This window comes from Bombyx mandarina, chromosome 16 (assembly GCF_030267445.1).
Source record: "Bombyx mandarina strain Sakado chromosome 16, ASM3026744v2".
Classification (NCBI taxonomy): domain Eukaryota; kingdom Metazoa; phylum Arthropoda; class Insecta; order Lepidoptera; family Bombycidae; genus Bombyx; species Bombyx mandarina.
Window position 1 is genome coordinate 1,159,926 of NC_143222.1, and position 11,734 is coordinate 1,171,659.

At 37.3% G+C, this 11,734-nt stretch overlaps 1 protein-coding gene across 1 annotated transcript; it reads right to left on the reverse strand.

Annotated features, from left to right (window-relative positions):
- Positions 1-405: 405 nt before the first annotated feature.
- Positions 406-9,700, reverse strand: LOC114242548 (uncharacterized). Its single transcript, XM_028173738.2, has 2 exons — positions 9,509-9,700; positions 406-1,029 (listed from the first exon to the last, which is right to left on the reverse strand). Exons 1-2 carry the CDS (start codon positions 9,514-9,516, stop codon positions 450-452), a joined length of 588 nt encoding a protein of 195 aa, XP_028029539.2. The 5' UTR covers positions 9,517-9,700; the 3' UTR covers positions 406-449.
- Positions 9,701-11,734: the final 2,034 nt, after the last annotated feature.

An 11,734-nucleotide genomic window follows, 5' to 3' on the forward strand; every position in this document is an offset into this window, starting at 1 on the left:
GACTGATACTGATTTCTTTCACCATTAGCTAGCACTGATAGCGTAGATTAATATTATTAATACGTTTTAAACACAGATTCATGCTCGTTTCAAATTTCCGGAACAAATATCATAATAAACATGAAGTTCCGGTATTTTGAAGGCATATCCATAGATAATATGGACTCTAAGTTTGACGTCAACGACCTTAAATCAATCTACCTACTCCGACCTCTAGTTATCATAGACGTCTGAATGCAGATAAAACATTTACCATTTCTGACCCCGGACGGAGATCGGACGTCGGGTGTAAGAGTGCAGGGGAGTCGTTTAGTGGGTGGGCCCTAAAATCCTTGGGCCTGCGATCTGCTCTCAACACCTGCAGATCGTTGAAGGTATTTTTCGTGGTATGTAAATAAAAGGTCATTTATAAACGAGATCGGTGGGCGATGTTTTATTTTCATAATAAATTAGAAACAACACAAAAATTGTTCTTCAGGGCACCTAGGCACGCTTATCTGAAGCTTAGGGCAGTTCCAGATCTTTTCGCATCTGCATCTCGATCTGAACCGCCTCTTGCCGGACGTTTCGATGTGATTTGTCGTTCTGCCGCCGAACTTCGACAGAGCGACGAATTTGGACACGTGCTTCACTGGTTCCACGTCTATAAGGTCAACGTATTTCTCAGTTATATCCGATTGTGCTAAGGTCGTTTCGTAGTCGGCCGTTGTTAAGTCGTGTTCCTCTTTAACTCTCCTGTCAGTCTGGTTTGATTGTGCCCCTCGACTGTCAACGTCAGATTTGATGTCTGTCACGGTGACAGCCGCGGTAGTTTCTGCCGGAATCGACGCGGCCGTGGTCGACTGTGAGATGCTGACGTTATTGATGTTCGCATTCCCCGGTATCGTTAACGGCAAGTTTTCGATCCTCGATTCTGTCGGTTGAAGGTCTGATTGTTTGATGACCGGCTGGAGTTTGAAGTATGTTATGTCAGCTTTGCTCTGCGGCGCTGGTGTTGCCGACATCAAACATAATAGTGGTAGCAAGTATCTGGAAATGGAATTTGATTTAAGTCAGATTAATTGATTAGTAATTTTTTTATAATAGATAGACTGGTGGTAGGACCACGCGTGAGTCCGTACGGGTAGGTACCATCCCCCCGCCTATTTCTTCCGTGAAGTAGTAATGCGTTTCGGTTTGAAGGGTGGAGCAGCCGTTGTAACTATACTTGAGACCTTAGAACTTATATCTCCAGGTGGGTGGCGCACTTACGTTGTAGATGTCTATGGGCTCCAGTAACCATTTAACACCAGGCGGGCCGTGAGCTCGTCCTCCTATCTAAGCAATAAAAAAACCGACGTCTGTGATTTATTAATAGAATTCCCGTATCGATTATCAATCAATAAATACACAGTTACGTAATACAATGAACCCGATTTTTAATAAATAAACATCTTTACATGTTTCCTATATCCTACGAAGACAAGTTTTTACTCTACAAACCAGTTCCGCGGTTTAACGACACCAAAGTAATTTGAAAAAATATTGAATACATATAAATTCTAGTTTTGTTTTAAAAAAATGTTATTGGAAAATGTTCATCGGAGTCTTTGACCCCATTTGTTTATGCCGAGCTATTTTGTAATCAGGTTATCGACCTATTAAAAATGTGAGAGATTAATAATGTCTTTTTTTATCTATAATATATTTTTTGGCGTAACGGTATTATTATTGACGTCCGGTGACATTAGGAATGTGACCATTATGTATTTTTTTCCACTTTTTTTTTATACCATTAAGTAGTTTTTTTTAACTTTTTTTAGCATTAAGTTTTTTTTACTATACGCAAAGACGCCCGGTGAATTCGTATCGAGCGATGCGACACCATCGGGTATTCAAATCCCGCGAGTAGGTACCAATAATTATAACAGAAGCTAATTTATTTCCTACCTTTTTTATGGCCCTTGTAGGGCGGGATCGATGGAGACAGTTGGTTGACGAAATCGGACGGAGTCACGATCCTCAGCAGTGAGGAACCGATCGAAGAGAGAGAGAGAGAGGCAGACGAGCATATGGCCCACCTGATGGTGAGTGGTTACTGTCACATATAGTCGTCAGCAATGCCAGGGGCAGAGCTAAACCTATGAAATCTTCTGCTTGTAACTTCGAGGGGTTATACTAATTATGTTATACTTATAAAAAAAAGCTTTACCGAATGGGTAGGCAAGCTCACGGGGCTCAGCCGGGAGAGGTAACGGATTAATACATTTTTTTATTCTACCTATGCCGATAGCCTTGAGAGGCTATATCAGTGTTACCCTAGCGTGTAGGTGAGCTCTCGGGGTTCAAATCGAAGGTGTAGCTAATACTGGCCCTAGCAAGAGCAGTGCTTCACAGAATCTACCACCGGATCGGAAACGCGACCCATTAAGAAGATCCGGCGAGAAACTCAATGGGCTGTGTCTGTGGGTTAAGTACCACACGCTCACCGATAACTTCAAAGGAGAAGGAACAATATTTTGGAATTAAAATGAAACCTTCAAATATATTAAACTTGTACTAATTACTATTAGTATCTTGTGAACCCTCACGGGTAGGTACCACCACCCTGCCTGTTTCCGTCGTGGAGCAGTAAAGCGTTCAGTTTTGAAGGGTAGGTAGTAGTGATAGTTATGTCCATGGACTCCAGTGACAATACAACCAGAGGAGATAAGTGTGCGGTCACCCATCTGAGATATTTTTTTGCAGAATACTTTAAAATTATTATGTGTGTCATCGTAATCTTGTTTACTTACTAAAAGCGACCTTGTTCTAATGTTAGCCGGGATTCAGTTGTTGACCAATTTGTAAAGGTCACCTGCAAACATCTATTACTAATAGGAGACAACCAAATTACAGGTACTAATTATTTTCATTGTGGAAAATACGTAGATTCTTAAGGTTACCATTAAAAAAAATATGGTAATGCTATGACAATGTAAAAAAAACCTAAGTTATCATTAGTCGTCATTAGTTAACTAATAAAGACAATCCTTGGACATCCTTGGTAGGTAAGTACGTACCTAAGCGCAATAATAAAAAAAATATACGCCTAGAATTCAGAACCTCCTGTTTTTATTTGAAGTTGCTTAAAAATATGTAAGACGTGCAATTTTTACAATTTTAAACTCGGAATAAAATAATGTAGAAGTCAACCTTCCTTCTTTCAACCTTCATACAATTACTATTACTAAAGCTCTTCACAATCTATCATCGAGAGTTTATAAAACTTTTAAAGTTAAAACGTTTTTTTTCTTTAAATCATTCACAAGTCATAGTACCCTGTAAAACTGGTGAAATGATATCTGCGCTGGCTTGATTATGTCAAACCCAATCTATGTGCTTAGTGGAAGCAAAAACGCTATATTAACACGTTGACTGCCATGTAGGTCACCGGTGGCCTACGTGGCGCTCTGAAGTAATTATGTCGATCTCTCTCTCTTAGATCTTCATACTAAGGCACCAGAATATCTAGTAGACTCCGGGAAAGACGAATCCGAAGATACTAAGAATAAATCTATTTCTAAGAGACCTAAAACACTAAAACATATATTAACAAACAAAAGAGGGCAAAGTTAGGCAATCTAAGCGCCTTAGTAACAGAAATCGATATAATCGCTTCAGTGCGCCATGTAGAGCACCAGTGACTACGTCACAGTTAATGTGTTAACGAGATATGGTATAAAGGATGATATGTGTGAATTCCAAGCAAACTGCTTAAATATATTTATCTTCCTATTCGCTGGTAGCCTAAGGGAAGCTTAGAAAGGGCAGCCTACACCGGAACGGCAACTGCCTAACCAAAATGTAGCTTAGGTTCTCTCTGCATTTTATAGCGGTATTCTGAATTGTGAGTGTTCTTAATCTAAGGAATTGTTTGAGATGATCTTTTTCTATTCGCTAGTAGCCTAAGGGACTATTCTTGCTACGCCCGGATGGGTAGGTGAGTTATGTGGCTCAAGTTAAGAGAATTTCTAACACTAGCCCTAGCAAGAGCAGTGCTTCGCTGAATCTGCTACCTGATCGGAATCGCTACCCACTGAGAAGATCCGGCGAGAAACCCAGTAGGTTATGACTAAGGGCTAGTTCGCATGTAGAACATTTTTTTGACCACGGACGGCTAAGTTGGTATTCGTCGACATTAATATTCATTCAAAATTTATTATATTAATATATTCTCGTCTAAACGAGACCGCATTTAACGTACTAACAATAAAATTGTATTATTGTCGAAAACATGCAAATGACAATATCGCGGCGCCCAGTGTCAACCTAATTAGTAGCGATGTAGTAATGTTACGAATACATGTGTGATATATGAAGATTGACTGACCCGTCACGGTCGTGTCGCTTTCATTGAGAGGCAATACATATCTATACTAACTAGAGGCCCCGCAGTAGTCGAAATTCGACTATAATTAATTGGAATTGTAAGTTTGTACACTCTTATGATTGTAATTTATACTTCTATAATCACAAATTTCGCCAAGGCTACACTATAAAAAATATTAATAAAGGCAAACAATATTTAATCTATTCTCAATTTGACCACAGACGTCAAGAACAAAAGTTTGACAATAAATAGTATGCTTGCGTGTGTGCGTCAAATACATGGTACCTATGTAGTGTGTGTAATGTTTTCTTTATTGATTTAATGTATCTTTTATGCATTATTTAAAAAAAATATTAGCATTGTGCACTTCTTCTCTATATTCTCTATAAGTGTGGAAAATTTCATACTCCTCCGTCCGCGCAATTTTCGTAAAAAGGGTTACAAAGTTTTTGCCTCACGTATTAATATATAGATACTAATATATAAGTGTACAGTGGTTTTTACGGATGTTCCGTTATAACTACTGAACCATGCATCCGATTGACTTGAAACTTGGTAACCATGTAGAAAATGTGCTTAATGGATTGGTTAATATTTATATGATAACAATAAATAATAATGTTAATTTTAAATGCCCAGCGAAGCGGGCGAGTAGTACTAGTATTTCTTAAGAGTACGCGAGAACTTTTCGTAAATATCGGAGTCGTTGGAGGGACATTGCAAGAAGTAGAATCCTGTCAAAATGTCACGACCCTCAGCAGTGAGGAAACGACGCGAGAAGGTAATATAGACATTGTAATGTATTCGTGTACATAATACGTGTCTTCGAGTCGTGTATTTTTTGCGTTTTCTTCTTTTTCTTTTTTCGTTGTTTAGTTTTGTTAATTTGAAAAGAATAATTAAAATAGTTCTAACCTTGGAATAGAAATTGAATTTAATGTTTATAAAATTAAATTTGAAATTTATCAAATTGAATTGTTGAAGTTAAAAATTTGAAGTTAAAAATCTATATTGTCTTCTTGTTATAAAATCGCTGGTAAACGAAAATGAGCGTATTGGCTGATAATTAAAATCACTTTTACGATTTAATCTGAGCCGTTTTCATGGCCGCGCTTTGTGAGGTAGGTACAGGAAACAGTGGAAATCATTTTATAATGACTGAGTTTCAGGCACAAAATTAGTAATGGCTTTTTTTAATGCCGTATAGGCAGACGAGCCTACGGCCCACCGGATGGTGAGTGGTTACGGTCGCCCAAGGACTTCAGCAATGCCAGGGGCAGAGCCAAGACGCTGCCTACGGCAAAATGTATTTCATGTATTTTCCTTTCATGATTACATTAAGAGAATCATTTGTTAGGTAACGCAAACTTTTGTCAACCCTGACCCGCCATTGTCGTCTAACTTCAGCTCGAACTTTCGCGACACATTGTTTTGTTTTTAATGATGGTTTTTCATTTTTAAATGATTTATTCATGAATTCATAATTTGTGTAAGATTTTGTCACGTAAGCTAGTCTGACACGATATTAACGCGTATATTATGCAACTAGAAAGGGTGTATCCCAGAACTGGGCTCATTATCAGCGCATTATATCAAGTGGTCAGCAAAGTCATTTCTGCCGTGAAGCAGTAATGCGTTTCAGTTTGAAGGATGGGGCAGCCGTTGTAACTATACTGAGACCTTAGAACTTATATCTCAAGGCGGGTGGCGCATTAACGTAGTAGATGTCTATGGGCTCCAGTGACCACTAAACACCAGGTGGGCTGTGAGCTCGTCCACCCATGTAAGCAATAAAAAAAAAGTTAAAAGACTAATTTTTAATTCCGCTAACCGTTAAGAACGATTTTCAAAGCCTCTGAATCCATAGTACGTTTCTAATGAAACGCTAAAAGGGTGCTCCTACTTCCTTCCTTCCTTCAGATGTCTTTCGAATATATTAACAAAACACAATTTATTCTTGAAGTGTTAACTTCTTTAGCGCCATTGAAACTAGATGAAACGATAAGACGACATTAAAAATAGGTATTATAATATAACGTGCATCTAAAGGATTATCTATTCTCATTAAGTAATCTATTCATGTAGTTTTCTTGGGAAAATAGTGCAGTGGTTTCCCCTTGCCTTCTGCCCCAGGCCTTTTAGGGGCTATTTGGGCTTCTAGGTTGCTGAAGCCTCATCTAACCATTTGGGCCGATCTAGCAAGAGAAGCACTTGGTGGTAGTCTGTACCATGCAGTACATGCCACCCATGATCGAGCACAGTGGAAGAACGTCACATGTGGTCGCGATCCTCAGCAGCGAGGGAACGATATATAGAATTATCTCGCGCGAGAATGGCATAATTCTGAAGATTTTTATACTGTGGGTGAATTTCAAGTATCTTTTATACAATTTCGTCACTTGTAAAGGCCTTTCTCATTGGTCGGTCTACGACTTTCCGTCCAAGGATGCTGGCGCTACGACAAAAATGATCCAGTTTTTCTTTATTCGAAATATGTGCAAGAACATTTTAGTCGCGACATTGTCTCAATGCCTTCTAGAACAGTGTGCCTCAGGTTGAGATGAACTTGAGACATTAAGTTCATAGACAAATAATCTCAATACTACCAAAAGCAATCCAACTAAGCATAAGCTGTTAGTTTTTTAATTCATTTAATTAATCTACAATCAGATTTCACGTTGATAAAGCTTAGTTCCTACCCATTGTTCGTTATAAACGTTATAACAGTAATTAGTGATTAATTCAATCATTAATTAACTCCCGGTGTTTGTTTGTTTTTTTGTAAATATTTAATAAGTGGTTTTTTCCATGCAATTCTTCCTTATTCGTTTTTAATATGCTTTTATTAGCTTCAGACGTATGTATGTTTGTAACGGAATCTTTGAACATGATTTTGACCCCCATCAAAACGTCGGATTAACTCGAAATTTGGTATACTTATTAAGGACCGATGACAATTATTATTCAATACTAAAAAAATATATTGAATTTTTTTTAATTCAACCTAAAAAATTTAAAATAAATAATAGTTTAAAAAAAACTAGGTAACAAAATACGCTTTTATAGAAAATCCAACCAAAAAATAGAAAATAAATTTTAATAAATTTGAATTAAAAATAGTGTGGGGTGCATGGTATCAGTAGTTTATAAATGTTTTATGAACAGATATGAGTAGAAGGGTTATTTTGATAATATCCTGAAAAGCACCCCACGCTTATTTTCTATAAAAGCGTATTTTGTTAGTTTTTTTAAACAATTATTTTTAATTTCCGTTTTTATGTAACGAACCAAATTAAGGGTATTTTAGAAAAACGACGTTGACTTAAATTTTATTGACATGCTTGTGGTGAGTAATTAAGTATCAGTACGTCGATGATAAGAGGAGGTCAGATGGCCTGCTGAAGGTCCCGGGAATCCATTGGATGCGGACAGGACCATCTATGGCGACTCTAGAGGCAGGCCTATGTCCAGGATTGGAAGTCTTGGGACTATGGCTTAGTATAGTATTAATCGTAGAACATAATATTAAATATGCCTGGCTTTTTCGTCCACAACCGGATACTATTAGAGGCCGGACAAGCCCGTACGATATTTGTACCTGAACCACACTCAAGAGTACAAAGAGCCGCACTTAGCCGACCTCTGGGTTAATTGAAAGGCACGCATAGCACTAACCCTGTTAAAATGATAAAATTTACAATAACAATGAACGAACAGCGCGTGCATTTTAGATTTTTAATTTGTATATACATCGCGATATCAAATAATTGTTATCGCCCGGTTCCCGCGTCATTGTTACAAGACAATCGTATGCTTTTTATAGAGTTTAAGGTTGCCATCAAATACTTTACTGGATTTCAACGTTGTTGACAACGAGCTTGTTCTATAGCGTTGTTGGAAATTGTTTCCGGAAAGTACTCTTTTTATTTTTTTATTGCTTAGATTGGTGGACGAGCTCACAGCCCACCTGGTGTTAAGTGGTTACTGGAGCCATAGACATTTACAACGCAAATGCGCCACCCACCTTGAGATATAAATTCTAAGGTCTCAGTACAGTTACAACGGCTGCCCCGCCCTTCAAGCCGAAACGCATTACTGCTTCACGGCAGAAATAGGCGGGGTGGTGGTACCTACCCGTGCGGACTCACATGAGGTCTTACCACCAGTAAGCAGCAAGCTCTGTTGGATTATTAATTTTTTTATGGGCTTTTTTATGTTATTTTATCTCTATTTATAAGATTTTTTTTATTGCCCGTGTAGGCAGACGAGCATACGGACCACCCGATGGTGAGTGGTTACCGCCGCGCGTGCTGACATCCATGCAGGGTGACATAACGTCTGCCAGGGACAGAGCCAAGCCGCTGCCTACCATATAAGATATCGGGTTTAAGGCAATATTAATATTCTATATCGATTTGAAGCTGAATTTGTGAAACCGTTTTGTGTAAATATTTACTAGTCTAATGGTAGATAGTGGCTTGACTCTGACCCTGGCATTGCTGACGTCCATTAGAGACTTCGTCTGCCTAGAAAGGCAATTAAAAAAAAATGTCCCCAATTATAGTCCTAAGTTGTTGAAAATCAACTAGTTAATTGTCCTCATTTGTGATCAATTAATCTTTATGTAGTTCATAAGGAGTTTTCAATATGTATAACAATATAAAAAAATATGTCCCAATACAATTATTAGGATCATTTTTAAGATGGTTAATTCTAGTCTGTGACGGCTATATATTGTTATATAGGTTTCAGAATTATACATCTGGTTTTTTATATGTGGTTTATCCTTAAATAATTACATTATAAGCGTTATAATTGAACTATGATTCACGTACGTGACATAAATTTTAAAGTATTTTCTTATTTTGTTTAAATAATCAATTAATTGTAGCGCCGTTAGCAATCGTAATTCAGTAATTTAGTACAAGACTCGGAGTATACGCCGCAAAAATGTAATAAAAAAATATATTGTATGTTAATTTACTTTTGGTGAAATATAGTTTAAGAAAACTTATGGTCATGATAGGAAATATTTTAAATACTGACTTGAAATAATACTTCACGATTGTTTGTTCTAACAACAAATCTAATAATCTAACTAGTCTTAAAATCTATTCTTAAAATTTATTAACTATTAAAAAGCAAACTCGAACTAACCTATACATTATATTGTTGTGCACTCACAAGCGCTTCACAAGACACAAACAAGACGAATACAGAATCGACAACTTATTTAAAACTATTTATAACGAGATAAAATGAATGAAAAAACTTGCTAATTTTCATACGGTTGGTATTTTTCGCGCCAAACGGTATAAACGACTGAGATGAAGGCAAAGACAACTAGCACATTCAACCTTAAGAAAGGGAGGGGCGTGTGATTATTTTTGGCAGTCTCATTACAATAATTTAACAATGTTTTCACATAATTTAAAAGTCTTGTTTCAAGTATCGGATGTTAAAGATAAAGTACGGATTTTTTAATTGTTGGGTTTTGTTTTTAAAATGCATGATTATGTGAACATTAATGTCATTCTGAAAGTCAAAGATAAAAAAATATTACAATAAAAATGTTACATTTTTAAATATAATTTGTACATTAGCGTTGCAATAGCGTGGGCTGGTACAGGCACGAACCCAATCTACTTGCATGATTGAGCTCGATAGAAGAGAATAGGGAATCAGAAAAAAACTGTAACCCTCTTGAATTAAGGCACAAAATCTTTTTTTTCTTCATAGCAATGTATAATTAGAGCTTACCTCAATATTCAACATACTTAACATAATTAAGTTTTGAATGTAGCTCATAAGGAACTAAAATTAGTTTAAATATAATGATAAATTAAAAGAATACTGTACTTAGGTACTTACACATACACAACTTAGATATCTATTCACATTACTACATAGTTTACTTCAGTATAATTGATATAATTGTAGCATTAGAAATAATTACATATAATAATATGTACATTGCATTTTATTGTTACAAAACTTTTAATTTCAAATAAACATTATTGTAAGCAGACGGTTGTCGTTTGTTGACACACACGACTGGCTACTTTTAATAAAATACGCTATTTTAAATAAGAACTGTTGCCGCAACGTCACTATTGGCTTAACTAAGATTAGTTATTGTTAACTGTTTCCTTAATGTCAAGCATTTCAACAACTGTATAAGAAGGTATTCAAGAGAATTAAGCTACCCCCACTTTCTACTATAAATACGAGTGACTATTGTCGCACAAAACATCGAGTCATTCAATCCTGTTTTTGCAGCTGTCGGAGTACCGCGGTGCGTGAGAAACGTGGATATCTACGACGACATGGACCTAGAGTCCATCAGTGAGTATCTACAGTCGGCATCAGTTCGGAAAAGTGGCACGACATGAGAACCCTCTCATCGTGGCCGCCGGTAACTACATTCCCGATCCTGCAGACCGAATGGTAAACAGTCGACGTCGCCCTAAACACGTCATTTCGGATCCTTCCGATCCACTAACGGTTTTTCTAGGGGTACCTGAAGGTCCCGTCATCGCTCTCGTCGAAGCCGTAGCCGAAAGGCTCGGCGAGTACATTAACCTATAGACACAGCCCACTGAGTTTCTCACTGGAAAAACCCACAAAACATTCCAACTCGAGTAGTCGAACGGAGCGGAGCTCTCTGTTGTTATAGTTGTACACTTGAAATGTAATAAATGGAATTCATTGGAAAAGTGAGACTTAATTACTGTTTTATGGAAGGCAATGACAATAATGTTTAGAGAATGGAGTCAGCGGCACCGACGTCATCATTTTAAAAACACCAAAATAAAAGGTCTTAATTATGAAGCTACTTAGACGTATAATTCTAGTGAAATGCCTTTTCTGCCAATCTAAAGCTATCAGGCGATCTACTTTGAAGGGTAGGACAGTTGTTACTAGTTCCCGATACTTCAAACCTCATTAGTCCAGCCAAGCCGTAATTACATTAGTAAGGTCAATTGACCTCACACATCAAGTCTTTTTAACCGGCTACCAATCAAGCACACATAAAATCAGAACGCAGATAGAAAACTTTACATGATAATGATGGATGAGTTCCAATTGTTCATAACGATGTCGCTATCCTGGTCAACAAGTACGTATAATTATTGCTCTACTAAGGTAAGCATCCAAAAAAAAATATACAAAACTAAAAGAAAATTTTAAAACTGAAATTTTGATCTAGCAACATTATTTTACTGGTGGTAGGACGTCTTATGAGTCCGCACGGGTCTAGGGTACCAACCACCATCCTGCCTATTTCTGCCGTGAAGCAGTTTGGTTTGAAAGGTGGGGCAGCCGTTGTACTGTTAAAACTGAGACCTTACAACTTCTGCCTCGAGGTGGGTGGCGGCATTT